General features: G+C 37.8%; 1 protein-coding gene and 1 long non-coding RNA gene across 2 annotated transcripts; both read right to left on the minus strand.

The window, feature by feature from the left end:
- Nucleotides 1-1,755: 1,755 nt before the first annotated feature.
- Nucleotides 1,756-16,982, minus strand: LOC135789648 (uncharacterized). Its single transcript, XR_010547629.1, has 4 exons — nt 16,596-16,982; nt 15,825-15,862; nt 2,519-2,545; nt 1,756-2,456 (listed from the first exon to the last, which is right to left on the minus strand). It is a non-coding gene; the product is annotated as an uncharacterized lncRNA (long non-coding RNA).
- Nucleotides 16,983-17,516: 534 nt separating this feature from the next.
- Nucleotides 17,517-26,606, minus strand: l(3)80Fj (lethal (3) 80Fj). Its single transcript, XM_065317829.1, is given in 11 exon segments — nt 17,517-17,909; nt 17,974-18,449; nt 18,512-22,298; nt 22,356-22,757; nt 22,760-22,839; nt 22,895-25,337; nt 25,394-25,552; nt 25,612-25,798; nt 26,063-26,258; nt 26,327-26,429; nt 26,514-26,606. Coding segments are annotated over 11 exon segments (7,977 nt in total). The 5' UTR covers nt 26,529-26,606; the 3' UTR covers nt 17,517-17,780.
- Between the last annotated feature and the right edge of the window lie 60 nt (nt 26,607-26,666).

A 26,666-nucleotide genomic window follows, 5' to 3' on the forward strand; every position in this document is an offset into this window, starting at 1 on the left:
CAAACTCGCAGAGAAACCAGTGTTGTCTCAGATTGTAAGTATTTAATTTCATTATCATTTTTCTAGATAACTTTTGTGATTATCACACAAGTTGACCCTCAAAATTGCATTTTTAAGTTCGAAGGACTAATTTCTGCTTGTTTTAGAGATTTTGCACCTGAGTGTGACATCGTAGATGGACCATTCTTGTATCAGATTGTAAGTATTAAATTTCTTTATCATTTTCCTAAATACCTTTTTTGATTATCTCACAAATTGACCCCCAAAATTGCATTTTTATGTTCGAAGGACAAATGTTTTATCCCTTGGGAACCCTACGAAAATGCCTTTTTTGTGTTTGTCAATACTCTAATTTTTGTGTTTTAGGTGTCTAGCGGACGAACGCGATGCCGTAGGACAACCATTCTGCTACCAAATTGTAAGTATTAAAATTCTCTATCATTTTAGTATACAACTTCTGTCGTAGGGCAAACGTTCTCTCAGCAGATTGTATGTTTTAAAACTCTTTATCACTTTCATCTATAATATGTGAGATTAGCGGAGAAACTAGAAAATTAAAATAAAAGTACGGTAGTTTGATTGCTTCAAATCACATACTTTCTGTTATTGCGTTGCTGTTTTCAACTTACGAACATAGATTGTCGCCTCTCTAACTGTGGGTCGGTTATCAATTGTCGTTCTTGTTTAGTCTGGCCTAGTCGTTCGTGCGCCGTAGTGTGATGTGCACGTGTTTTGTTCATCAAACTTCTTGACAATTGTTTGCGTTACTAAAGATTTTAATTCTGTAATTGAACTAGAATAGAACGACATTTAGTAATAACAGACCAGTATGGTGGTTGTTTGTAGGACGTGCGTGGTGGCCGTCGGATAGGTATGTTCGCGTGGCTAAGAATATTTATTGTTCAAGTATTAAATTTATTTGATTGCACGCTGCTGTGTTTATCAATCGTGGATTAAGTTTTGTTTCACCTGTGCGCGCGTGTCCGTTGGCAATCAGTTATCGTTTCGCGCATAAGAATAACTTTGATGTCCAGACAAAAATTTTGTGAGTGCACGCATGGAGTTTGCAATATCTATAGCTGAAGTGTTGGAGATGCGAGTATTTTAAGGCAAGTTTTTACTACTTCCGAGTTTACTAGCTGTCGATATTTTTTTTTATTTAAAAAAATGTATCTATTATTATTGTTGTCAATAAAACATAATGTGAAATTATAATCTCATGCATATTTCTTTGTGGTATCCTCTTTGTCGTTTTCAGTATTGACGTCTTAAGTCATATTGCGTAAAAATCTTATGTGCGTGGAGCGAGTGCAACATAGTTAAGTTGTGTTGTTGTTTTTAAAAAGTTCAATAATATAATAATATAAATAGAAGAATCAAATATTAATAAGATGCCTCCATTGCTCCCGGCCCAACCTACAGCTACGATGTCTCTGCGCTTCATCCCCGAAATTATCAGGCATATCAACAATTTTTATGGTGGGGGATCACCCCCAGAGAGAGGGAACTCCTTATAAGGACAATCCTTATAAGGTCTTGTAAAAATATTTCTAAGTTTTAAGTCGCCTCAAGAGAGGTGACACTTAAAAATATTCTTACAACTTCTGACCTGTAGCTGAAATGAAAGAAGGAGCACACAAATTACACAGGATACCTTAACAATTTTTATAGTGGGGATCATGCACTGAGAGAGGGAACTCTCTTAGAGACCTGTTCCTGAAATGATAGAAGAGGTACACAAATCAAAGAAGTCAATATATTTTACTATTTCTTTATTAACAATAGAATACAAGTTTATATTTTACAAGTCAACAAAATACTCGTACATGTCGCCATATTGAAACAGGACTTACGACCTTCTACGTGAGTGAAAATGGGAACAAATATACAGGGTGTTACATATAGAAAATTCAAAGTGCAAAGAAGAAAAACCTAAAACAACAACTAAAGCTAAATTTTCACGGACAACAAGAAAAACAAATATACAAGGTGCTACAAAAAAGAAATTACTACATCACAAAAAGAAAATCAATAGTACAAAACAGAAAATAGTCGGGAATACAAATTTAAAAAACTTATAATAGGAAATCAAGAAAAACAAACATACAGGGTGATACAAACAGGAAATTCCTAAATTTAAAAATAAAATACAAAGTTTAAGTAGAAAACGACCCAGAAACGACAAATTTAGTCAGTTTTACACTAGAACGCAAGGTAAAGTAGAACATAGGGTGATACAAGAAGAAAATTGCTACATTTTACAGATATATTACAAATATTTTACAAATATATTACTCTCAATAATTAATTTCCAAGCTACGAAAATACGTTAAAGAGCCGGCAGATTTATGTAATAAAAATAAAAATGCAAGCAAGGAAAATTTCACGTTATTAAACCGATGATTGACATGACCATACTCTGCAGGTAGATCCAAGTCGCATCCGACGGCACGCATCTATTTTACATTCAATTTTAGATAAATATGAAAGTATAATGTAATAACGTTTACAAACTTACCAGTGCATCAGGTAATCATAGAAAGTACTGAAACAAAAAAACAACAAGTGTGTGAGAACTCGCACTATGATGCACACTTATTTAAATTTGTTTTGAGGGATAATGAACCTGTACTATTTTAACACACAATTTTCCCGGAATATCCTGCACACAAGACAGTCGTTAATTCCTTAGCAAAACAATCTACATGTCTGTTGTCATTAGGTGCCGTTAGGAATGCTCATTTTTAATCAATAATAAAATGTAATGTAATCGGAATGAATGAAAGAATGATGCCGAGCCGCGTGCAGGTAAGAACAGACTGAAGCGGTCGAACGTTCGTAGCATGAGAGGCAGCATTGCGCACGTTTATAGCGATATAAAAACTTGTTTATACACAAACCCCGATATGCGTGTGGAATTGAAATAGCACATTTTTGAAGTGCACTAAAATAAAATAAAATATAATAATTCATTACATCAGTTGTTAATTTCAGCATTCGGTTCGCGCGTTATACTAACGAAACTACGAGTACTATTGCGTATATGCGTATACACACAACTATCACTATAACTCGCGTTACGGAATTTTCTCGCAATAAATTCCAATACAGGGAGATTAAGAATTAAATTCTGCTTCTGGGAGAATTAATCCAAACCTAGTTTAAGACCGCGTTCGCGTGTTATAATATTAAGAAAGTACAATTCCTAGCGCTACGAGTACTATTGCGTATATGCGTATACACACAACTATCACTATAACTCGCGTTACGGAATTTTCTGGCACTATATTTCCATACTGGGAGATTAAGAATTAAATTCTGCTTCTGGGAGAATTAATCCAAACCTAGTTTAAGACCGCGTTCGCGTGTTATAATATTAAGAAAGTACAATTCCTAGCGCTACGAGTACTATTGCGTATATGCGTATACACACAACTATCACTATAACTCGCGTTACGGAATTTTCTCGCAATAAATTCCAATACAGGGAGATTAAGAATTAAATTCTGCTTCTGGGAGAATTAATCCAAACCTAGTTTAAGACCGCGTTCGCGTGTTATAATATTAAGAAAGTACAATTCCTAGCGCTACGAGTATTATTGCGTATATGCGTATACACACAACTATCGCTATAACTCGCGTTACGGAATTTTCTCGCACTATATTTCCATACAGGGAGATTAAGAATTAAATTCTGCTTCTGGGAGAATTAATCCAAACCTAGTTTAAGACCGCGTTCGCGTGTTATAATATTAAGAAAGTACAATTCCTAGCGCTACGAGTACTATTGCGTATATGCGTATACACACAACTATCACTATAACTCGCGTTACGGAATTTTCTCGCAATAAATTCCAATACAGGGAGATTAAGAATTAAATTCTGCTTCTGGGAGAATTAATCCAAACCTAGTTTAAGACCGCGTTCGCGTGTTATAATATTAAGAAAGTACAATTCCTAGCGCTACGAGTACTATTGCGTATATGCGTATACACACAACTATCACTATAACTCGCGTTACGGAATTTTCTCGCAATAAATTCCAATACAGGGAGATTAAGAATTAAATTCTGCTTCTGGGAGAATTAATCCAAACCTAGTTTAAGACCGCGTTCGCGTGTTATAATATTAAGAAAGTACAATTCCTAGCGCTACGAGTACTATTGCGTATATGCGTATACACACAACTATCACTATAACTCGCGTTACGGAATTTTCTCGCAATAAATTTCTATACAGGGAGATTAAGAATTAAATTCTGCTTCTGGGAGAATTAATCCAAACCTAGTTTAAGACCGCGTTCGCGTGTTATAATATTAAGAAAGTACAATTCCTAGCGCTACGAGTACTATTGCGTATATGCGTATACACACAACTATCACTATAACTCGCGTTACGGAATTTTCTCGCAATATATTTCCATACAGGAGATTAAGAATTAAATTCTGCTTCTGGGAGAATTAATCCAAACCTAGTTTAAGACCGCGTTCGCGTGTTATAATATTAAGAAAGTACAATTCCTAGCGCTACGAGTACTATTGCGTATATGCGTATACACACAACTATCACTATAACTCGCGTTACGGAATTTTCTCGCAATAAATTCCATACAGGGAGATTAAGAATTAAATTCTGCTTCTGGGAGAATTAATCCAAACCTAGTTTAAGACCGCGTTCGCGTGTTATAATATTAAGAAAGTACAATTCCTAGCGCTACGAGTACTATTGCGTATATGCGTATACACACAACTATCACTATAACTCGCGTTACGGAATTTTCTCGCAATAATTTCCATACAGGAGATTAAGAATTAAATTCTGCTTCTGGGAGAATTAATCCAAACCTAGTTTAAGACCGCGTTCGCGTGTTATAATATTAAGAAAGTACAATTCCTAGCGCTACGAGTACTATTGCGTATATGCGTATACACACAACTATCACTATAACTCGCGTTACGGAATTTTCTCGCAATAAATTCCAATACAGGGAGATTAAGAATTAAATTCTGCTTCTGGGAGAATTAATCCAAACCTAGTTTAAGACCGCGTTCGCGTGTTATAATATTAAGAAAGTACAATTCCTAGCGCTACGAGTACTATTGCGTATATGCGTATACACACAACTATCACTATAACTCGCGTTACGGAATTTTCTGGCACTATATTTCCATACAGGGAGATTAAGAATTAAATTCTGCTTCTGGGAGAATTAATCCAAACCTAGTTTAAGACCGCGTTCGCGTGTTATAATATTAAGAAAGTACAATTCCTAGCGCTACGAGTACTATTGCGTATATGCGTATACACACAACTATCACTATAACTCGCGTTACGGAATTTTCTCGCAATAAATTCCAATACAGGGAGATTAAGAATTAAATTCTGCTTCTGGGAGAATTAATCCAAACCTAGTTTAAGACCGCGTTCGCGTGTTATAATATTAAGAAAGTACAATTCCTAGCGCTACGAGTACTATTGCGTATATGCGTATACACACAACTATCACTATAACTCGCGTTACGGAATTTTCTCGCAATAAATTCCAATACAGGGAGATTAAGAATTAAATTCTGCTTCTGGGAGAATTAATCCAAACCTAGTTTAAGACCGCGTTCGCGTGTTATAATATTAAGAAAGTACAATTCCTAGCGCTACGAGTACTATTGCGTATATGCGTATACACACAACTATCACTATAACTCGCGTTACGGAATTTTCTCGCAATAAATTTCAATACAGGGAGATTAAGAATTAAATTCTGCTTCTGGGAGAATTAATCCAAACCTAGTTTAAGACCGCGTTCGCGTGTTATAATATTAAGAAAGTACAATTCCTAGCGCTACGAGTACTATTGCGTATATGCGTATACACACAACTATCACTATAACTCGCGTTACGGAATTTTCTCGCAATAAATTCAATACAGGAGATTAAGAATTAAATTCTGCTTCTGGGAGAATTAATCCAAACCTAGTTTAAGACCGCGTTCGCGTGTTATAATATTAAGAAAGTACAATTCCTAGCGCTACGAGTACTATTGCGTATATGCGTATACACACAACTATCACTATAACTCGCGTTACGGAATTTTCTGGCACTATATTTCCATACAGGGAGATTAAGAATTAAATTCTGCTTCTGGGAGAATTAATCCAAACCTAGTTTAAGACCGCGTTCGCGTGTTATAATATTAAGAAAGTACAATTCCTAGCGCTACGAGTACTATTGCGTATATGCGTATACACACAACTATCACTATAACTCGCGTTACGGAATTTTCTCGCAATAAATTCCAATACAGGGAGATTAAGAATTAAATTCTGCTTCTGGGAGAATTAATCCAAACCTAGTTTAAGACCGCGTTCGCGTGTTATAATATTAAGAAAGTACAATTCCTAGCGCTACGAGTACTATTGCGTATATGCGTATACACACAACTATCACTATAACTCGCGTTACGGAATTTTCTCGCAATAAATTCCATACAGGAGATTAAGAATTAAATTCTGCTTCTGGGAGAATTAATCCAAACCTAGTTTAAGACCGCGTTCGCGTGTTATAATATTAAGAAAGTACAATTCCTAGCGCTACGAGTACTATTGCGTATATGCGTATACACACAACTATCACTATAACTCGCGTTACGGAATTTTCTCGCAATAAATTCCAATACAGGGAGATTAAGAATTAAATTCTGCTTCTGGGAGAATTAATCCAAACCTAGTTTAAGACCGCGTTCGCGTGTTATAATATTAAGAAAGTACAATTCCTAGCGCTACGAGTACTATTGCGTATATGCGTATACACACAACTATCACTATAACTCGCGTTACGGAATTTTCTCGCAATATATTTCCATACAGGAGATTAAGAATTAAATTCTGCTTCTGGGAGAATTAATCCAAACCTAGTTTAAGACCGCGTTCGCGTGTTATAATATTAAGAAAGTACAATTCCTAGCGCTACGAGTACTATTGCGTATATGCGTATACACACAACTATCACTATAACTCGCGTTACGGAATTTTCTCGCAATAATTTCCATACAGGGAGATTAAGAATTAAATTCTGCTTCTGGGAGAATTAATCCAAACCTAGTTTAAGACCGCGTTCGCGTGTTATAATATTAAGAAAGTACAATTCCTAGCGCTACGAGTACTATTGCGTATATGCGTATACACACAACTATCACTATAACTCGCGTTACGGAATTTTCTGGCACTATATTTCCATACAGGGAGATTAAGAATTAAATTCTGCTTCTGGGAGAATTAATCCAAACCTAGTTTAAGACCGCGTTCGCGTGTTATAATATTAAGAAAGTACAATTCCTAGCGCTACGAGTACTATTGCGTATATGCGTATACACACAACTATCACTATAACTCGCGTTACGGAATTTTCTCGCAATAAATTCCATACAGGGAGATTAAGAATTAAATTCTGCTTCTGGGAGAATTAATCCAAACCTAGTTTAAGACCGCGTTCGCGTGTTATAATATTAAGAAAGTACAATTCCTAGCGCTACGAGTACTATTGCGTATATGCGTATACACACAACTATCACTATAACTCGCGTTACGGAATTTTCTCGCAATAAATTTCAATACAGGGAGATTAAGAATTAAATTCTGCTTCTGGGAGAATTAATCCAAACCTAGTTTAAGACCGCGTTCGCGTGTTATAATATTAAGAAAGTACAATTCCTAGCGCTACGAGTACTATTGCGTATATGCGTATACACACAACTATCACTATAACTCGCGTTACGGAATTTTCTCGCAATAAATTCCAATACAGGGAGATTAAGAATTAAATTCTGCTTCTGGGAGAATTAATCCAAACCTAGTTTAAGACCGCGTTCGCGTGTTATAATATTAAGAAAGTACAATTCCTAGCGCTACGAGTACTATTGCGTATATGCGTATACACACAACTATCACTATAACTCGCGTTACGGAATTTTCTCGCAATAATTTCCATACAGGGAGATTAAGAATTAAATTCTGCTTCTGGGAGAATTAATCCAAACCTAGTTTAAGACCGCGTTCGCGTGTTATAATATTAAGAAAGTACAATTCCTAGCGCTACGAGTACTATTGCGTATATGCGTATACACACAACTATCACTATAACTCGCGTTACGGAATTTTCTCGCAATAAATTCCAATACAGGGAGATTAAGAATTAAATTCTGCTTCTGGGAGAATTAATCCAAACCTAGTTTAAGACCGCGTTCGCGTGTTATAATATTAAGAAAGTACAATTCCTAGCGCTACGAGTACTATTGCGTATATGCGTATACACACAACTATCACTATAACTCGCGTTACGGAATTTTCTCGCAATAAATTTCCATACAGGGAGATTAAGAATTAAATTCTGCTTCTGGGAGAATTAATCCAAACCTAGTTTAAGACCGCGTTCGCGTGTTATAATATTAAGAAAGTACAATTCCTAGCGCTACGAGTACTATTGCGTATATGCGTATACACACAACTATCACTATAACTCGCGTTACGGAATTTTCTCGCAATAAATTCCAATACAGGGAGATTAAGAATTAAATTCTGCTTCTGGGAGAATTAATCCAAACCTAGTTTAAGACCGCGTTCGCGTGTTATAATATTAAGAAAGTACAATTCCTAGCGCTACGAGTACTATTGCGTATATGCGTATACACACAACTATCACTATAACTCGCGTTACGGAATTTTCTCGCAATAAATTCCAATACAGGGAGATTAAGAATTAAATTCTGCTTCTGGGAGAATTAATCCAAACCTAGTTTAAGACCGCGTTCGCGTGTTATAATATTAAGAAAGTACAATTCCTAGCGCTACGAGTACTATTGCGTATATGCGTATACACACAACTATCACTATAACTCGCGTTACGGAATTTTCTGGCACTATATTTCCATACAGGGAGATTAAGAATTAAATTCTGCTTCTGGGAGAATTAATCCAAACCTAGTTTAAGACCGCGTTCGCGTGTTATAATATTAAGAAAGTACAATTCCTAGCGCTACGAGTACTATTGCGTATATGCGTATACACACAACTATCACTATAACTCGCGTTACGGAATTTTCTCGCAATAAATTTCCATACAGGAGATTAAGAATTAAATTCTGCTTCTGGGAGAATTAATCCAAACCTAGTTTAAGACCGCGTTCGCGTGTTATAATATTAAGAAAGTACAATTCCTAGCGCTACGAGTACTATTGCGTATATGCGTATACACACAACTATCACTATAACTCGCGTTACGGAATTTTCTCGCAATAAATTTCCATACAGGGAGATTAAGAATTAAATTCTGCTTCTGGGAGAATTAATCCAAACCTAGTTTAAGACCGCGTTCGCGTGTTATAATATTAAGAAAGTACAATTCCTAGCGCTACGAGTACTATTGCGTATATGCGTATACACACAACTATCACTATAACTCGCGTTACGGAATTTTCTCGCAATAAATTTCAATACAGGGAGATTAAGAATTAAATTCTGCTTCTGGGAGAATTAATCCAAACCTAGTTTAAGACCGCGTTCGCGTGTTATAATATTAAGAAAGTACAATTCCTAGCGCTACGAGTACTATTGCGTATATGCGTATACACACAACTATCACTATAACTCGCGTTACGGAATTTTCTCGCAATAAATTCCAATACAGGGAGATTAAGAATTAAATTCTGCTTCTGGGAGAATTAATCCAAACCTAGTTTAAGACCGCGTTCGCGTGTTATAATATTAAGAAAGTACAATTCCTAGCGCTACGAGTACTATTGCGTATATGCGTATACACACAACTATCACTATAACTCGCGTTACGGAATTTTCTCGCAATAATTTCCATACAGGGAGATTAAGAATTAAATTCTGCTTCTGGGAGAATTAATCCAAACCTAGTTTAAGACCGCGTTCGCGTGTTATAATATTAAGAAAGTACAATTCCTAGCGCTACGAGTACTATTGCGTATATGCGTATACACACAACTATCACTATAACTCGCGTTACGGAATTTTCTCGCAATAAATTCCAATACAGGGAGATTAAGAATTAAATTCTGCTTCTGGGAGAATTAATCCAAACCTAGTTTAAGACCGCGTTCGCGTGTTATAATATTAAGAAAGTACAATTCCTAGCGCTACGAGTACTATTGCGTATATGCGTATACACACAACTATCACTATAACTCGCGTTACGGAATTTTCTCGCAATAAATTCCAATACAGGGAGATTAAGAATTAAATTCTGCTTCTGGGAGAATTAATCCAAACCTAGTTTAAGACCGCGTTCGCGTGTTATAATATTAAGAAAGTACAATTCCTAGCGCTACGAGTACTATTGCGTATATGCGTATACACACAACTATCACTATAACTCGCGTTACGGAATTTTCTCGCAATAAATTCCAATACAGGGAGATTAAGAATTAAATTCTGCTTCTGGGAGAATTAATCCAAACCTAGTTTAAGACCGCGTTCGCGTGTTATAATATTAAGAAAGTACAATTCCTAGCGCTACGAGTACTATTGCGTATATGCGTATACACACAACTATCACTATAACTCGCGTTACGGAATTTTCTCGCAATAAATTTCCATACAGGAGATTAAGAATTAAATTCTGCTTCTGGGAGAATTAATCCAAACCTAGTTTAAGACCGCGTTCGCGTGTTATAATATTAAGAAAGTACAATTCCTAGCGCTACGAGTACTATTGCGTATATGCGTATACACACAACTATCACTATAACTCGCGTTACGGAATTTTCTCGCACTAAATTTCCATACAGGGAGATTAAGAATTAAATTCTGCTTCTGGGAGAATTAATCCAAACCTAGTTTAAGACCGCGTTCGCGTGTTATAATATTAAGAAAGTACAATTCCTAGCGCTACGAGTACTATTGCGTATATGCGTATACACACAACTATCACTATAACTCGCGTTACGGAATTTTCTCGCAATAAATTCCAATACAGGGAGATTAAGAATTAAATTCTGCTTCTGGGAGAATTAATCCAAACCTAGTTTAAGACCGCGTTCGCGTGTTATAATATTAAGAAAGTACAATTCCTAGCGCTACGAGTACTATTGCGTATATGCGTATACACACAACTATCACTATAACTCGCGTTACGGAATTTTCTCGCAATAAATTTCCATACAGGAGATTAAGAATTAAATTCTGCTTCTGGGAGAATTAATCCAAACCTAGTTTAAGACCGCGTTCGCGTGTTATAATATTAAGAAAGTACAATTCCTAGCGCTACGAGTACTATTGCGTATATGCGTATACACACAACTATCACTATAACTCGCGTTACGGAATTTTCTCGCAATAAATTTCGATACAGGGAGATTAAGAATTAAATTCTGCTTCTGGGAGAATTAATCCGAACCTAGTTTAAGACCGCGTTCGCGTGTTATAATATTAAGAAAGTACAATTCCTAGCGCTACGAGTACTATTGCGTATATGCGTATACACACAACTATCACTATAACTCGCGTTACGGAATTTTCTCGCAATAAATTTCCATACAGGAGATTAAGAATTAAATTCTGCTTCTGGGAGAATTAATCCGAACCTAGTTTAAGACCGCGTTCGCGTGTTATAATATTAAGAAAGTACAATTCCTAGCGCTACGAGTACTATTGCGTATATGCGTATACACACAACTATCACTATAACTCGCGTTACGGAATTTTCTCGCAATAAATTTCGATACAGGGAGATTAAGAATTAAATTCCGCATCTGGGAGAACTTATCCGAACTTAGTTTAAGACCGCGTTCGCGTGTTATAATATAAAGAAAGTACAATTCCTAGCGCTACGAGTACTATTGCGTATATGCGTATACACACAACTATCACTATAACTCGCGTTACGGAATTTTCTCGCAATAAATTTCCATTACAGGGAGATTAAAAATTAAATTATGCTTCTGGGAGAATTAACCAAACCTAGTTTAAATTTACGTTCGCGTGTTATAACAACTAGGAACGTTGTGTTTTGATTCCACAAAATAAAGATTCGATACCTGCAGGTAAACAAACTTATCTCTTGCACGAAATCGCGTGATCGCACACGGACACGATGTGCACTCACTACCACTAACACGGAATATTTAACGCGAAAACGTGCATCGTAGTGCCATCTAACCGACAATCTAGTAATGGCAGATTTAAATTTAAAACACATTTTATCAAATATGCAACAAAGTTGATATTGCATGAAAATGCCAGTCATAAGCAATTTTAATAATGCCTATCAAATCGCAATATTTCTTTAATTTATATTCTATGGTACAACATAATAATATTATATTCACATATCGGAGAAAAACAAACATTCTGTGCAGAGTATCGAAATGGTGAAATAAAACTTACTTACTCAAGCACGAAGGACCTCCTAAGAACGGGGAACAACATGGCAATCAATCCAAGTGATCTAGCGACCGTTGTCACACAATAACCGACAATAAAACCGCAGCATTCTTGTAATTTGAAATGTACACATCAAAAGCGACCAAAAAATCATTTACGGACGTTAAACGCACTTTTAATCATTCACAAATCACAGCAGGATTCATGTTACACTTCGATTGATGACCGAATATAATGCAAATGTAGAAAATAAAAGTCCGATAAAACAATATGCGTCGCGCGAAATGCATCTGGATACGACAGCACCAGGCACGAAACTGGTTGCAAACCATCGATAGCGTATGCCGAAGCCATGCCAGTAACGACGCGAGAATTTATGATAAGAAAGCAAGAGATGCGCAAAGCCGGCACGTCGACAGCGCGCGACCTTGTGCGCGAATTACATGTGGCACGATACATAATTGCGATCTAAACGATACAAGAATGTGCCATGCGGCGAGTGGCAACAGCGAGAGAAGATTCTAATTTTTCTCAATTTTCCCAAAAACTAAACGCGATAAAAAGGAACAGATTGAAAATTTTCAAACTACGGAAAATTTTCTATAAAATTAGCTAGTTAAATTGGAAATCTAGAAAATAAAATTTTAATTCATTAGAAAAAATGGGCAAAGATAATTTAGTTCCACGATTCTCAAAAGTGAATATCTTCTAAACTAAAAGAGATAGCAACGAGAAAATTGTTGATTACCGAAGATTAAATCTTTATCAGATGGAAATTTAAAATAATTTAATTTAATGGGGTAAAATGTCAAAAAACGCGACTAAAAGTGCTAAAAAGTGACACTTTTAAATTTTTGACGATTTATTTCAATTGCGAATATCTCGTAAACTAAAAGAGATACATAGGATCTGATCGCAGCGTCTTAATCTACGGACTATTTTCTATCAGATAGGATAGTTAAAAGGGAAATCTAAGAGATGAAATTTTAAGTCTTAAGAAAAAAATTGCCAAGGGGGGGTGCTTGATACTATTTATCGACGATTTTTGATAACTAATATCTCTTAAACTAAAAGCGATAGCTACCAACGAATTGATGATTATGAAAGATTGGAAAATTCTCTATTAGATAAAAACATAAAATAATTATATTTCCTACAGTACAAGGTCGAAAAACGCGAGTAAAAGTGCGAAAAAGTGACATTTATCAATTTTTGCCCATTTTATTCAATCGCGAATATCTCGTAAACTAAAAGAGATAAATAGGATCTGATCGCAGCGTCTTAATCTACGGACTATTTTCTATCAGATAGGATAGTTAAAAGGGAAATCTAAGAGATGAAATTTAGAGTCTTAAGAAAAAAATTGCCAAGGGGGGGTGCTTGATAGTATTTTTCGACGATTTTTGATAATTAATATCTCTTAAACTAAAAGCGATAGCTACCAACGAATTGATGATTATGAAAGATTGGAAAATTCTCTATCAGATAAAAATATAAAATAATTATATTTCCTACAGTAAAAGGTCGAAAAACGCGACTAAAAGTGCGAAAAAGTGACATTTATCAATTTTTGCCCATTTTATTCAATCGCGAATATCTCGTAAACTAAAAGAGATAAATAGGATCTGATCGCAGCGTCTTAATCTACGGACTATTTTCTATCAGATAGGATAGTTAAAAGGGAAATCTAAGAGATGAAATTTTAAGTCTTAAGAAAAAAATTGCCAAGGGGGGGTGCTTGATACTATTTTTCGACGATTTTTGATAACTAATATCTCTTAAACTAAAAGCGATAGCTACCAACGAATTGATGATTATGAAAGATTGGAAAATTCTCTATCAGATAAAAATATAAAATAATTATATTTCCTACAGTAAAAGGTCGAAAAACGCGACTAAAAGTGCTAAAAAGTGACATTTATCAATTTTTGCCCATTTTATTCAATCGCGAATATCTCGTAAACTAAAAGAGATAAATAGGATCTGATCGCAGCGTCTTAATCTACGGACTATTTTCTATCAGATAGGATAGTTAAAAGGGAAATCTAAGAGATGAAATTTTAAGTCTTAAGAAAAAAATTGCCAAGGGGGGGTGCTTGATACTATTTTTCGACGATTTTTGATAATTAATATCTCTTAAACTAAAAGCGATAGCTACCAACGAATTGATGATTATGAAAGATTGGAAAATTCTCTATCAGATAAAAATATAAAATAATTATATTTCCTACAGTAAAAGGTCGAAAAACGCGACTAAAAGTGCTAAAAAGTGACATTTATCAATTTTTGCCCATTTTATTCAATCGCGAATATCTCGTAAACTAAAAGAGATAAATAGGATCTGATCGCAGCGTCTTAATCTACGGACTATTTTCTAGCAGATAGGATAGTTAAAAGGGAAATCTAAGAGATGAAATTTTAAGTCTTAAGAAAAAAATTGCCAAGGGGGGGTGCTTGATACTATTTTTCGACGATTTTTGATAATTAATATCTCTTAAACTAAAAGCGATAGCTACCAACGAATTGATGATTATGAAAGATTGGAAAATTCTCTATCAGATAAAAATATAAAATAATTAGATTTCCTACAGTACAAGGTCGAAAAACGCGAGTAAAAGTGCTAAAAAGTGACATTTATCAATTTTTGCCCATTTTATTCAATCGCGAATATCTCGTAAACTAAAAGAGGTAAATAGGATCTGATTGAAAATCTAATAAACGAAAAAAGAATTTAATAAAGGTAGCGACTCCCATTTATGGCACCGTACGAGGCTAGCGGTAAAAGTGACTCGTGTTCAGGGCACCGTACGAGGCTAGCGGTAAAAGTGACTCGTGTTCAGGACACCGTACGAAGCTCGCGGTTAAAGTGACTCGTGTTCAGAACACCGTACGAAGCTAGCGGTAAAAGTGACTCGTGTTCAGGGCACCGTACGAGGCTAGCGGTAAAAGTGGCTCGTGTTCAGAGCACCGTACGAGGCTAGCGGTTAAAGTGACTCGTGTTCAGGGCATCGTACGAGGCTAGCGGTAAAGGTGACTCGTGTTCAGGGCACCGAACGAGGGTAGCGGTAGAAGTGACCGACTGAGGACATATTTTTTAAACTAAAAGCGCTAGCGACCAGCCGATCGAAGATTATGAAAGTTTGGAAAATTCTCTATAAGATAAGATAAGAAAATAATTAAAATACGGGGTGTAAAGGTTCTGAAATCGGGTCTAAAAGTGCAAAAATTGAACTTTTTCATTTTTTTAGAGTTTTCTTCGATCGGGAATATCTCGAAAACTAAAAGAGATACAGAAGAGCGGATTAAAACACGACTGTCTTGTGTCTTTGCAACACGCGGTGAAACGCGAAAAAAAAACTACGTAAATACAAAGTTATGTACGATGCAGGAATTAAAATGAAAAATATAATTGAATTATAAACTTACCAATGCAGATCACATCGGACTCCAAGGCACGGCAAATACTGTAAATAAGAAAAGAAAACATTATATTCATGTAATATTATATTCATACAGCAGAGAAAAAGTCGCGAAGTCGTCGCGTCGACGGCCCGTCTCGAATGCTCACGCTTGCCGATAAATATAGAAATAAACAATACAAATCTATTTTACGAATTTTGAGCCATGCTACATAAAATATTTAAGTGATATCTGCAAGTAATCTGCTGATAATAAATATGTTTTGTATTCTTGATGATTTTTATAATAAACTATTTGAATTAATATAAAATGGTTAGTTATATTCATGAAAGAATTGACGAATATTTGCTTAAATTTACGATGCTAATATAACAAATAGCAACGGTGTGTTTTGATTCCACGAAATAAAGATTCGATACCTGCAGGTAAACAAACTTATCTCATGCGCGAAATCGCGTGATCGCACACGGACACGGTGTGCACTCACTACCACCAACAAGTAATACTCGTATTTAACGCAAAAACATGCACCGTAGTGCCATCAAACCGACTATCTAGTAATGGCAGATTTAAATTTAAAACACATTTTATCAAATATGCAACAAAGTTGATATTGCATGAAAATGCCAGTCATAAGCAATTTAATAATGCCTATCAAATCGCAATATTTCTTTAATTTATATTCTATGGTACAACATTATAATATTATATTCACATGTCGGAGAAAAACAAATATTCTGTGCGGAGTATCGAAATGGTAAAATAAAAATTACTTACTCAAGCACGAAGGGACCTCCTAAGAACGGGGAACAACATGGCAATCAATCCAATTGATCTAGCGACCAACCACACCACACAATGACCGACAATAAAACCGCAGCATTCTTGTAATTTGAAATGTAAACATCAAAAGCGAGCAAAAAATCATTTACGGACGTTAAACGCACTATTAATCATTCACAAAACACAGCAGATGCATGTTACACGTCGATGGATGACCGAATATAATGCAAATGTAGAAAATAGGAGTCCGCTAAAACAATACGCGTCGCGCGAAATACGTCTGGACACGTAAGCACCAGGCACGCAACTGGCTGCAAACCATCGAAAGCATATGCCCAAGCCGTGCCAGTAACGCCGCGAGAGTTTATGATAAGAAAGCAAGAGATGCGCAAAGCCGGCGCGTCGACGGCCCGCGACCTTGAGCGCGAATTACATTTGGCACGGTTCATATATGCGAACTGCTGCATGCGGCAAGTGGCAACGGCGAGAGAGGATTCTAATTATTCTCGATTTCCACAAAAACTAAACGCGATAGAAAGAAACAGATTGAAAATTTTCAAACTACGGAAAATTTTCTACAGAATAGAAACGTGGTTAAATGTGCTAAAAAGTGACATTTTTAATTTTTGACGATTTATTTCAATCGCGAATATCTCGTAAACTAAAAGAGGTAAATAGGAACAAATCGCAGAGACTATTTTACGGACGGCGCAAGTCCAGCCGTCGGACTCGTAGTGTCTTTTTTTTTTCAAGGTTATATACAGGATGTTACGGTAGTGTTTCAGGTGTGCAGGATCGGCTTTATTGTTACATGCAAGTCTGCAGGGTAATATTAAGTACGTGCCGTACCCTAAACCGGCCCCTTCATGATGCACCTTTCTTGATCTAAATCCCTAAGATAAAAGCAACACAACCTTTCGATTGATTCACATTTATTATAATAACATCTTGGGAATTGTATTGATATAAATATGCAAAAAGAACTTTAGCATTCTTAATTATACTTGAAATAAAGAACAAATGATCATAAAACATAATTGTACAAAGTCCAAAGTTCGAATAGATGCTACTTACTTCAACACGCAACAGTATAGCTTCGCAGCGACAATGAAAGAATCGCAATATTCCTAATGACATGAACTTTATACCAACCGCTACAATTAACGATGCACTTATCGATCAGGTCAATAGCGTTTCGTCCAGTTCCTCTTCCTTGCCCTCTGACTGATGCATGATTTTTCTCAGCACTTTGCTCACCACGTCGACGAGAGCTTCTCGGGCGCCGACATCCAAAATTTTCAGACATTTCTACAATAATGTACAAACACACACACCTTTAGTAAATCCCTAGAAGAAAAAGATGTAATCTTACCTGATTAACTTCATCTCCTTCCTTCAACTTCAACACCGCAATCAACGCCAACTCGCTGTTGGCTTTCACGTAACCGTTCTTCTCCTTTGAGCCGTTTACCAACATAGGTAGAAGTAATTTTAGCAATTCCGGAGCCATCTTCTCCGAAGGAACCTGTCGTGCCAGCTGCATACACATTTTAGCAAACAATTGCTTCACCTCGTTGCTGTTGTTATTCATCGTCTTCACGAATGGCATCAGCAAATTCGAAGGCAGTGGTTTCGAGTTAATCATCAGATTTTGAAACATGTACCCGCAGGAACGAATACCGCTCGAGGTGATTTGAACGCGATCAGCAACAAGTTGACTCTGTAGTGTTTTCTCCACCTTGGGCATAAACCTTTCATCCCAGATAGTGTCGGTGGATTCTTTCAACGCCACGGATAAAGCAGCAGAACGACCATGTCGCAAAGTCCAATCGCATGAAGTGTCATCATCTAAAAATATTTAAAAATGAAATATCTAAGACTTAATAATTTACTATAAGTTAAAAACTTACTTAAAAGATGTTCAGTTAATGTTGTCGTCAACTGTTCGGGTGTCAAGTATTGACACAAAGCACCAAGACAACCTGCGGCGCATACTCTGGTCACGTCCTCTTGATGACCCAACAGGCCAATGAGGGTTTGATGAATTTGTTTCCGTAATGGTTCCGTCATTTTATCACCCGCAGGTGAAATAATTCCTCTGAGCGCATGCAGCGTCGTCTCTCTTACAGCAACATCATCGGTGTTCTTGATTGTATTGTGCAATTCCATAAATAAGGGATCGGGTCTTTGATGAATCAAAATAAGATATCCCAAAGCGTTTCCAGATTTTAGACGCACCACGCGATTTGGATCATTGAGCGCTTTAACGAATGTTGTTTGCAGTTGAGGTAGGAACTGCTTCAGCATAATACCCACTTTAGCCAGAAGAATAGCTAAAGTTTCCAGAACAGCCGTTTTCACGTTCGGGTTGAATCTGTCACCGAGAATACGAATCAGTGGACCAGTGATAGAAACCACACTGGTTTGGAGTGCAGGTGCACTTGTTAACTTAATAACTTCTCCAAGACCTTGCGCCGCAGCCTCTTTTTCATCTCCATCGCCATTTAGAATAGCTTCGCGGAAAATAGGTAATATTGGAGCTATGCCCTTTGGTAAGCAGAAGCCCGGTAATTCTGAGGTACCCTTTAAGTCCGAAACCGCATAGCGCACAGCTTGTCGCACGTCCGAAACGAACGTAGCTTGTTGTTTAGCATCCAACGACTTGGTGATTGCATTCAAAGCCTCCCAGGACATCTGTAGCACTTCCTTGTTTGTATCTGTGCATAGATGAATCAATCCTCGATATAGTTGGGGCACGTGGTTGATGTACTGCGCTCGGGTATTTGCACAGAAAGCGCACAACAAGGTAGCAGCTGCTTTTCGTTGCCCGGAATGTTCATTCCTGGTACTCTCTAATAAAGTATCTATGACTGTGCGAATACCAGCTTCGTCCACAACCGATAAAACCACCGCCTGGCAATACTCCAATTGGATTGTTTCCTCTGGAGTACCACTGGAGAGAGCGAGAGCATTTTGCAGTGCGGGAAGAATCTTATTTAGATATTTGTTGAGGGCTTCACCTGCGACAGATGCCAAAATCGACAAGGCCTTTGTATTAGCTGGTGGACTAGTAAGTTGTGGTACCAGATAAGGCAAAACCACTCTTGACTTAATTGCCATCACTTGGCGCAAACCATCCAAAGTACATTCAACAATTTTCGGATCATCGTCGTTCAACTGAGTCAACATGGCGGGTAAAATGTCATCCAATGCTTTGGTACCCACCGTACTATGCAAACTATCGAATGTCTTAGCCGCCGCTTTGCGTACTTCTGGTAAAGGATCACACAGAGCTTTCCTTACAGTTGGTACCAAAGAGTTGACAAAGGTAACAATCATTTCCCTTGATGTAGAAGCCATAATTTCCGATAGACCAATACAAACACCTTGCCTCTGATCAGCGCGTTCCGACTCCAAACCACGTTCCAAAATAGGAATTATTTCCGGTAAAACTCGTTCGCCCAATTTCCGGACTAGGTCCCCAAGTGTCCTGGCAGCAACTTGTCGCTTGTCGTAACTATCACTCGCTAGACAACCCAAAAGTAAACCGAACAAAGTCGGTAAAATCTCCCTTAGTGTCCTTGGAGTATTCGTAACAACCACCTTCCAAACGTGCAGCGCTGCCTGTCGCACCATTAATGCTACATCAGAGCGACCCATGTATAAACCAGCAAGCACACGATTTCTTCGTTCACCTCCGAGCGAATTAATAATTGCAAGGTGCGATTGCTCCGTACCGAAATTGTCATCCTCGCTAGCTGTCTCAGTACTCATCTTACCAGTAACACCAGAGATCCTGTAGAGCAAATCACCCAACAACTGCACGGAACTGTATCGGATTCTCCAGTTGTCATCAAAAAGTCCTTTCTCCAACTCGGGTAAGAGTAAAAGTATCGCAGAATCCGCATAAAGCGTAACAATGCGTTGGCCTGCCTTTAGGGCAGTGTCCCGAACGTATTCGTTTTCATCTGCTAACGCCTTTAAAATCGGATTGATAATTTGTCCGATATAGGGTGTAAACTCACTTTGGAATACAGCCGGCATGTAGATAAACATCATGATGTAACCGTCCTTAACGTGAGGAGCAATGTCTGTGCGTTCAGCAGTCGCAATAATATCAGGCATCAATTTATGCAACTTTTCAACACCCAACCCACCGACAACTTCGGATAAACCTTGCGCGGCTCCTGAACGATCCACGGAACTCGATTCGGAGGTCAATGTTTGCATCAACCACGGCAGAAGGTCTTCGAAACTAGACTCGCCCATGCCACGAACCATTGCGCCCAGTGCTCTAGCACTAACGCTTCTAACTTCCGGTACAGGATCCAAAAGCGACATTTTGAGTCCAGGTATAATTGTTGGAAGATAAGGAAATAGATCTTTTTGATCAGTCAAGGAATACATGTTACCAATAATTTGTGCCGCCATTTTTCTGGTTTCTGTGGAACGATCCATAAAGGCTCTCTGTACCACCGGCATAATCAACGCCAAAGATGGTGCGTCAATAAAATGAACAAACTGCGTATCCAACAAAGTCTGCAGACATGCCGAGGTCTTATTGCTGGGATCTTGTAAAGCATGCAGTAAAACAGGGACAATCGCCTGAATTTCAGGATTTCGAATGACTGAGCCAATGACCCTCAAAGCCTCCGCGCCGGATTCCTGCACCTTCATGTGTGAATCGCTCAAAACCTCAATCAACTTCGGTACGATACTTGGTAAGCACGAACTGAGCTGTTTCGGCGCGCAGTATGCCATCGCACCTAACAGCTCAACCGAACCTGTTTTGGTCCTCCACGAATCTTCCTCTAGGGCTTGCAACAAATGCGGCAGTACCAATTTCACACCATGACCAGATAATTTGCTCATGACAACTTTTGCAGTGTCATCTGTCGCTTTGCGCACATACTGACTAGTATCGCCGAAGCAGAGCAATAAATGCGGCAAAACATGCACAATATACGGTTCAAACAGCTTACCAAGCACCTGGAAGAGCATCTCAAATGCAAACAGTGCTCCTTCGCGATGTTTGTAATTTTTCTTGTCTTGTATAGCGTCCGTTAACTTGGTCATAATATCCAACTGTTTTAAAGCAAGAATACCCATTCCTTTGACCATACCAGCAAGCCCATATGCAGCACCCTTACGGTCACCGTATTTATCACTCTTGAGGAGTTGATGCAACAATTTGTTTATGTACCCTGGTGCCTCTTCTTTGATAGATGGTACTAAGAATGGCAAACAATTGGAGACTGATTCTTGTACTTGTTGTGATGGTGTTGATAATGCGCTGATAAGACGCTGAACAATAGGTTTGATACGCGGATCCTCCTTGTCTAAATGTCGGGCTAGCGAACCCATGAGGATAACAACGGCTTGTTTCACATGGTCGAAATTCGCCGACTTGGTCGATTTGTCCATAAAGTTTTCGAAAACTGGCAGTAGGGTACTCACGGTATCTTTGCCATGTTCGTCGACTAGTTTCAACGATGCGTTCAACATTTCCTTGCGTACCTTTTCGGAACGATCCGCCAACGAAGTTCCAACAAAGAACTCAATCAAGTTACCAATGACATCATATTCAATTAAAGGTGCAAGTTGTGTCAGGGCTAACGCAACGCCACGACGTGGTCCCCATAAGTCAATCGGTTTCTCGATTTCTCTTCCGAATTCATCCAGACGAGCAGGAATCATCTAAATTTAATTTTAAATTATTTTGATAAAAAATATTAAACATTAAAAACAACATACCGTAACACGTTCTTTATAAAGAGCAATTAACCGATCTAATGACCCTTTAACAGCTTCTTTATTATCTTGTAGTAGTGTAGCCAAAGCTTCAGCTGTGGCCATCTGAACACATTCTACAGGGTGTTCTAAATCTCCAATCAACTCATCACTGAGTGCCACCGGGAAGTTAAGTTTTGCGTTGGTCCATAAACTATTAGCCAAATCTCGATTAGCCTCATCAACGTCAAATTTAGCAATCCAAATGCGTTTAGACACTTTCAGCGCGGACTCGTAATTCTCTTCAAAAGTAGGAATCGAAGATTTCATCGCAGTTAGACCGCGCAGCGCTGCATCACGTACCACGCTTGTTGGACTTTGCAGAGCGCGCAACAAGACTTCTAAATCATCAATGGTTGCCGTCGCGCAATTTTTTCACCGGATGCTGAAGCAGCTACATCCAACAAAGTGGCTTCTGCTTGCGACTGAATACGACCAGATGTTGTACCTAAATTTTATATGTTAACAAAAAAATCACCCAAAATTTAAATATTATAACTTACTGATGAGTTTAATCAGCAATTCGAACATTTGCTTATGTGGCAGCCATCTTGGATGGTACAAATCATGATAAACCCTCAATTTGGCATGCTCAGAGATAATTTGCAGGCCATCATGGATCAAACTCTCATCGATTTTCTTACGCAGCAATGCTAGATTAATCATTGGGAAAGAATAGGTAAACGCCGTCGCTGTGTAATGATTACTAATCCCATCATCGCTCTCCAGATCATCATCATCATCACAACCGTTCTTTTTATCGGCTTTATGCATGACAAACGTATGCATTTCTTTAATGACCCTCGCAATGGCAGTCTCCAAAGGTTCTTCTTCCCAGTTTGGATCCAAATCACACTGTGGTTTGTGTAATCGAAGCGTAACATTCGCAATCACCAGTGAAAGCGTATCAATATCTTTTGAAAACACGCTTTGCCTCAGATCAACAAACAATTTACACAAATCAGGCGCGGCTAACGGTGAACAGAGGTCTTTTAATAAAACGGGAAGTAAATCTTTATAACAGAAAGATAATTCTGCAGGATTACCCTTTGCTAATCCACGCAATTGTGCCACAACCACCTGAATTTTATTATTTAAGACCGTAAGTCGATTGCGGATATTTTGTTCTTTGACTTTTTGATTTTTTATAGCTTCGAGTTGTTTGGCATTGTACTGTGGCGGTTTGATTTTACCTTCTTTGCGCTTTTTCTCTTCAAGTTCACGCCTCAGCTGCAAATCTTCCTGCTGCTCTTTAAAACTGTACACTTTACTCTCGCGTTTCATATTCATCTGACTATTAGAATCATCGCCAGGAATCACGCTCTTATCGTACAGTTCATCTTCGGGAGTCAAATACGTGAAATAATCATCTTTCGATATCATGCGAATGTCTTCATCGTCAAGTTCCTTAACAATCTGAGCTACCGCGGTGGATAAAAGCGTTGAATTCGTAAAAGACACAACTGTGGCCAACGCATTCTCATAACTCTGATTAATTTGGAAGCCATCAATCAAAATCGAATGCAATTTAGCATTTTGTTGAATAACAAACTCTTTCGGTTTAATTCCCATGTGTTTGACAAGTTTAATCCACAGAGTGGGATTAACACTTACCACACTCGGATGGTGCGCCGGAATCAACGCGTCTAAAGCGACAAGGTGCGCGTCTTCAGATGTGATATCCTTGGGACACAGAATCGCAATACATTCGACTAAAACATGCGGACTCACCGATCCCTCCTGCTCGCGATCGCCATTTTTAATTTTGATGCTATCCAAACAAGTTATCATCTCTTTAAGTAAATTTCTAGAAATTGTTACTCCGCTCAAACTCGCAACAACTTTCTTCACAAGTTCCACGCATTTCTTCCGCGTGGGATATTCTGATGTAGTCAAACATTGCAAAATGGCCCTGTATACTGGTTTTGGATTTTTCAACCTGTCAGCATGTCCCACAAGAAGTTTTGTACTCAAATCCACAATCAACGGAATCATCTCCTGTGGTGCTGATGTAATAAACTTCTCCGATGTGAACAATTGCTTGTCCATGTCTGTTACAGCATTCCAAAATTGATTATTACCTTTTTCCTTCCCTCCACCACCATCGCTTTCGAAAATTTTCAGCAACAAACACGCTGCGCTCAATCCTTCAACTTGATGCTGTGCGGGTTGGGCAACTGTTTTCTCAATAGATTTCATAAAAATACCAGAAAGTGGTTCCAATTGTTTAATGTTGGTAGCATTAAATGTGTTCAACATGCTCTGCATGTAGAAAGCCTTTACTAATACAGTGGACGTTTTCAAATCGAGTCCTTTCTTGTAAAAATCAATCACTTTCTTGGGCACCTCATTGCTATATTTGGTGGTCCAGCATGACCACATGTCCAGGCAGTGGCAGAGCGTTTTTTCATGTCCTTCAAGCTCGAGTACTTTGATGAAATGATCAGTTGCATTAGAAATGAGTTCCTGAAGTGCGCTGCCTGTAATCGCATTGTTACTAAGATTACCAGCACCTTGCAGCACGCTGATCTTGTGCTCTGCAATCGTAAGTTTGCCATCTGAACCATGAAACACACCGAATAAGTGTTTAAGCATGATTTCCATGGCAGGCGCTTCGCTTATGCGCTGCGCAAGCGCATCTATCGCGGCGATGGATTCTTTTCGAGCTAGATCATCGTTGGAATGCAGATTTGCAATCAGACTTTTACCGATGTCCATTGCAAACGCGCTCAAATCGATTTTTAAACCGATTATAACGAGACCCACCGCTTCGATAATGATTTCAGGATTTCGCAATAGAGATCGAGACAATGCTGGCAGAAGAATTGACTTAAATTGGTCAGTAGTCACTTGATTCAAAAGCGGATAACATGCGATGATGAGATGTTTCGATGGTTTTTGTTTGACGCTGATTAAACTCTTGACGAAGAAATCTAAATGTAGATCCTAAAATAAATATTAAAATATATTATTTTATTTAATATAAATAACTAATATCTTACAACATGTCCTGGAATATCCTGTGATTTACCATTCCTTTCCAAATGTTTAAATATCAAACTGGCAAATACTGGAATAGCAACCAGTGTTGGTTCCTGACTTTTAAACTCTTCCAAATACTTTGTCACTAATCCATCACAATTTTTAAACATATTATCCAACTAAAATTGAATATTTAAATATACAATTAATTTTTTAATATTGAATTTTAATGACATACCAATGTAAATGCTTTAAAACTTTTCTTGGAATCACCAGCATCACAAATAGCGGCATACAACAGCATTTGGGTCCCAAATAATTTGCCTATATTAGCCTGCACCAACTCTGGATGTTTCTTTGAGATAGCCATGATAAGCAAACAACTCCATTTCAGTGTATAGAGGCAGCTTTGGGCTGTCCAAGCCCTAGAAATTTGGTTTCCAAATTAGAAACAGGAAGAAAAACACACAAAGTGCACAAATGTAAATTGCTGAAGCTATTACTACATTATCCCAAATATAAAACTTAAACTCTGAAGCTGTGAAAAACAAAATGTAGCTCTCAACCATACTGATGCATTGAATGAAATAAATCTTATGTTTGAACAATGATAAGAAATGGAACAAATTTTTTTGACAGAATTTAATTGTCATAATTATAATCAGATTTGTAATATACTCAAAACTCACGTGGCAACGAGGTTTTTGTGTTGTTGTGCAATATCTTGCAGCACCCCAATCATCCCATTGATGGTCCATTCTGGATGAGCACTGGCCAACTCTCCAAGCAAGTTTCTCAAACACAATTGTGACTTGTTGTCGCGGTACTTTAGCAGCGTGCTCTGGACAACTTTGCAGATGCCTTTGACGATGTTTTCGTTGATGCCTGCGAACGTTTTAACTGATAACATCCGCGAAATGTGCGTGTATATTGCGCCAACGGCGATGTTTTACCTGGATTTGTAAGCACGGCGACAACATTGTCGATAACCTCTTTGCGCTCCGGTATGCTGGCGGTTTGTACTCGATAGGGAAGATCCTTGAGTCCTTTGGCCAACTGCGAACAATCATCCGGTTTAATTAGGCTCATAATTGCACAGATTTTCTTAGTTTTTCAGCGTACACGTGACAAATTACTTACTTCGGTTTCTGCCATTTTTACCAAAGTGACAGTGACATCTGTTTTACTATAACACACTACCGTCAATCATTGCAACCTCAGCAAGCCTTTTCGAATTCAAAGTTATAAATGATAATTTAATTTGTTACCGTTGCGTATTTATAATATATTACA

Source organism: Atheta coriaria, unplaced genomic scaffold (assembly GCF_025399875.1).
Source record: "Atheta coriaria isolate IRGN ID8LTWV9N9 unplaced genomic scaffold, Caltech_Dcor_3.1 hic_scaffold_3_pilon, whole genome shotgun sequence".
Classification (NCBI taxonomy): Eukaryota; Metazoa; Arthropoda; class Insecta; order Coleoptera; family Staphylinidae; genus Dalotia; species Dalotia coriaria.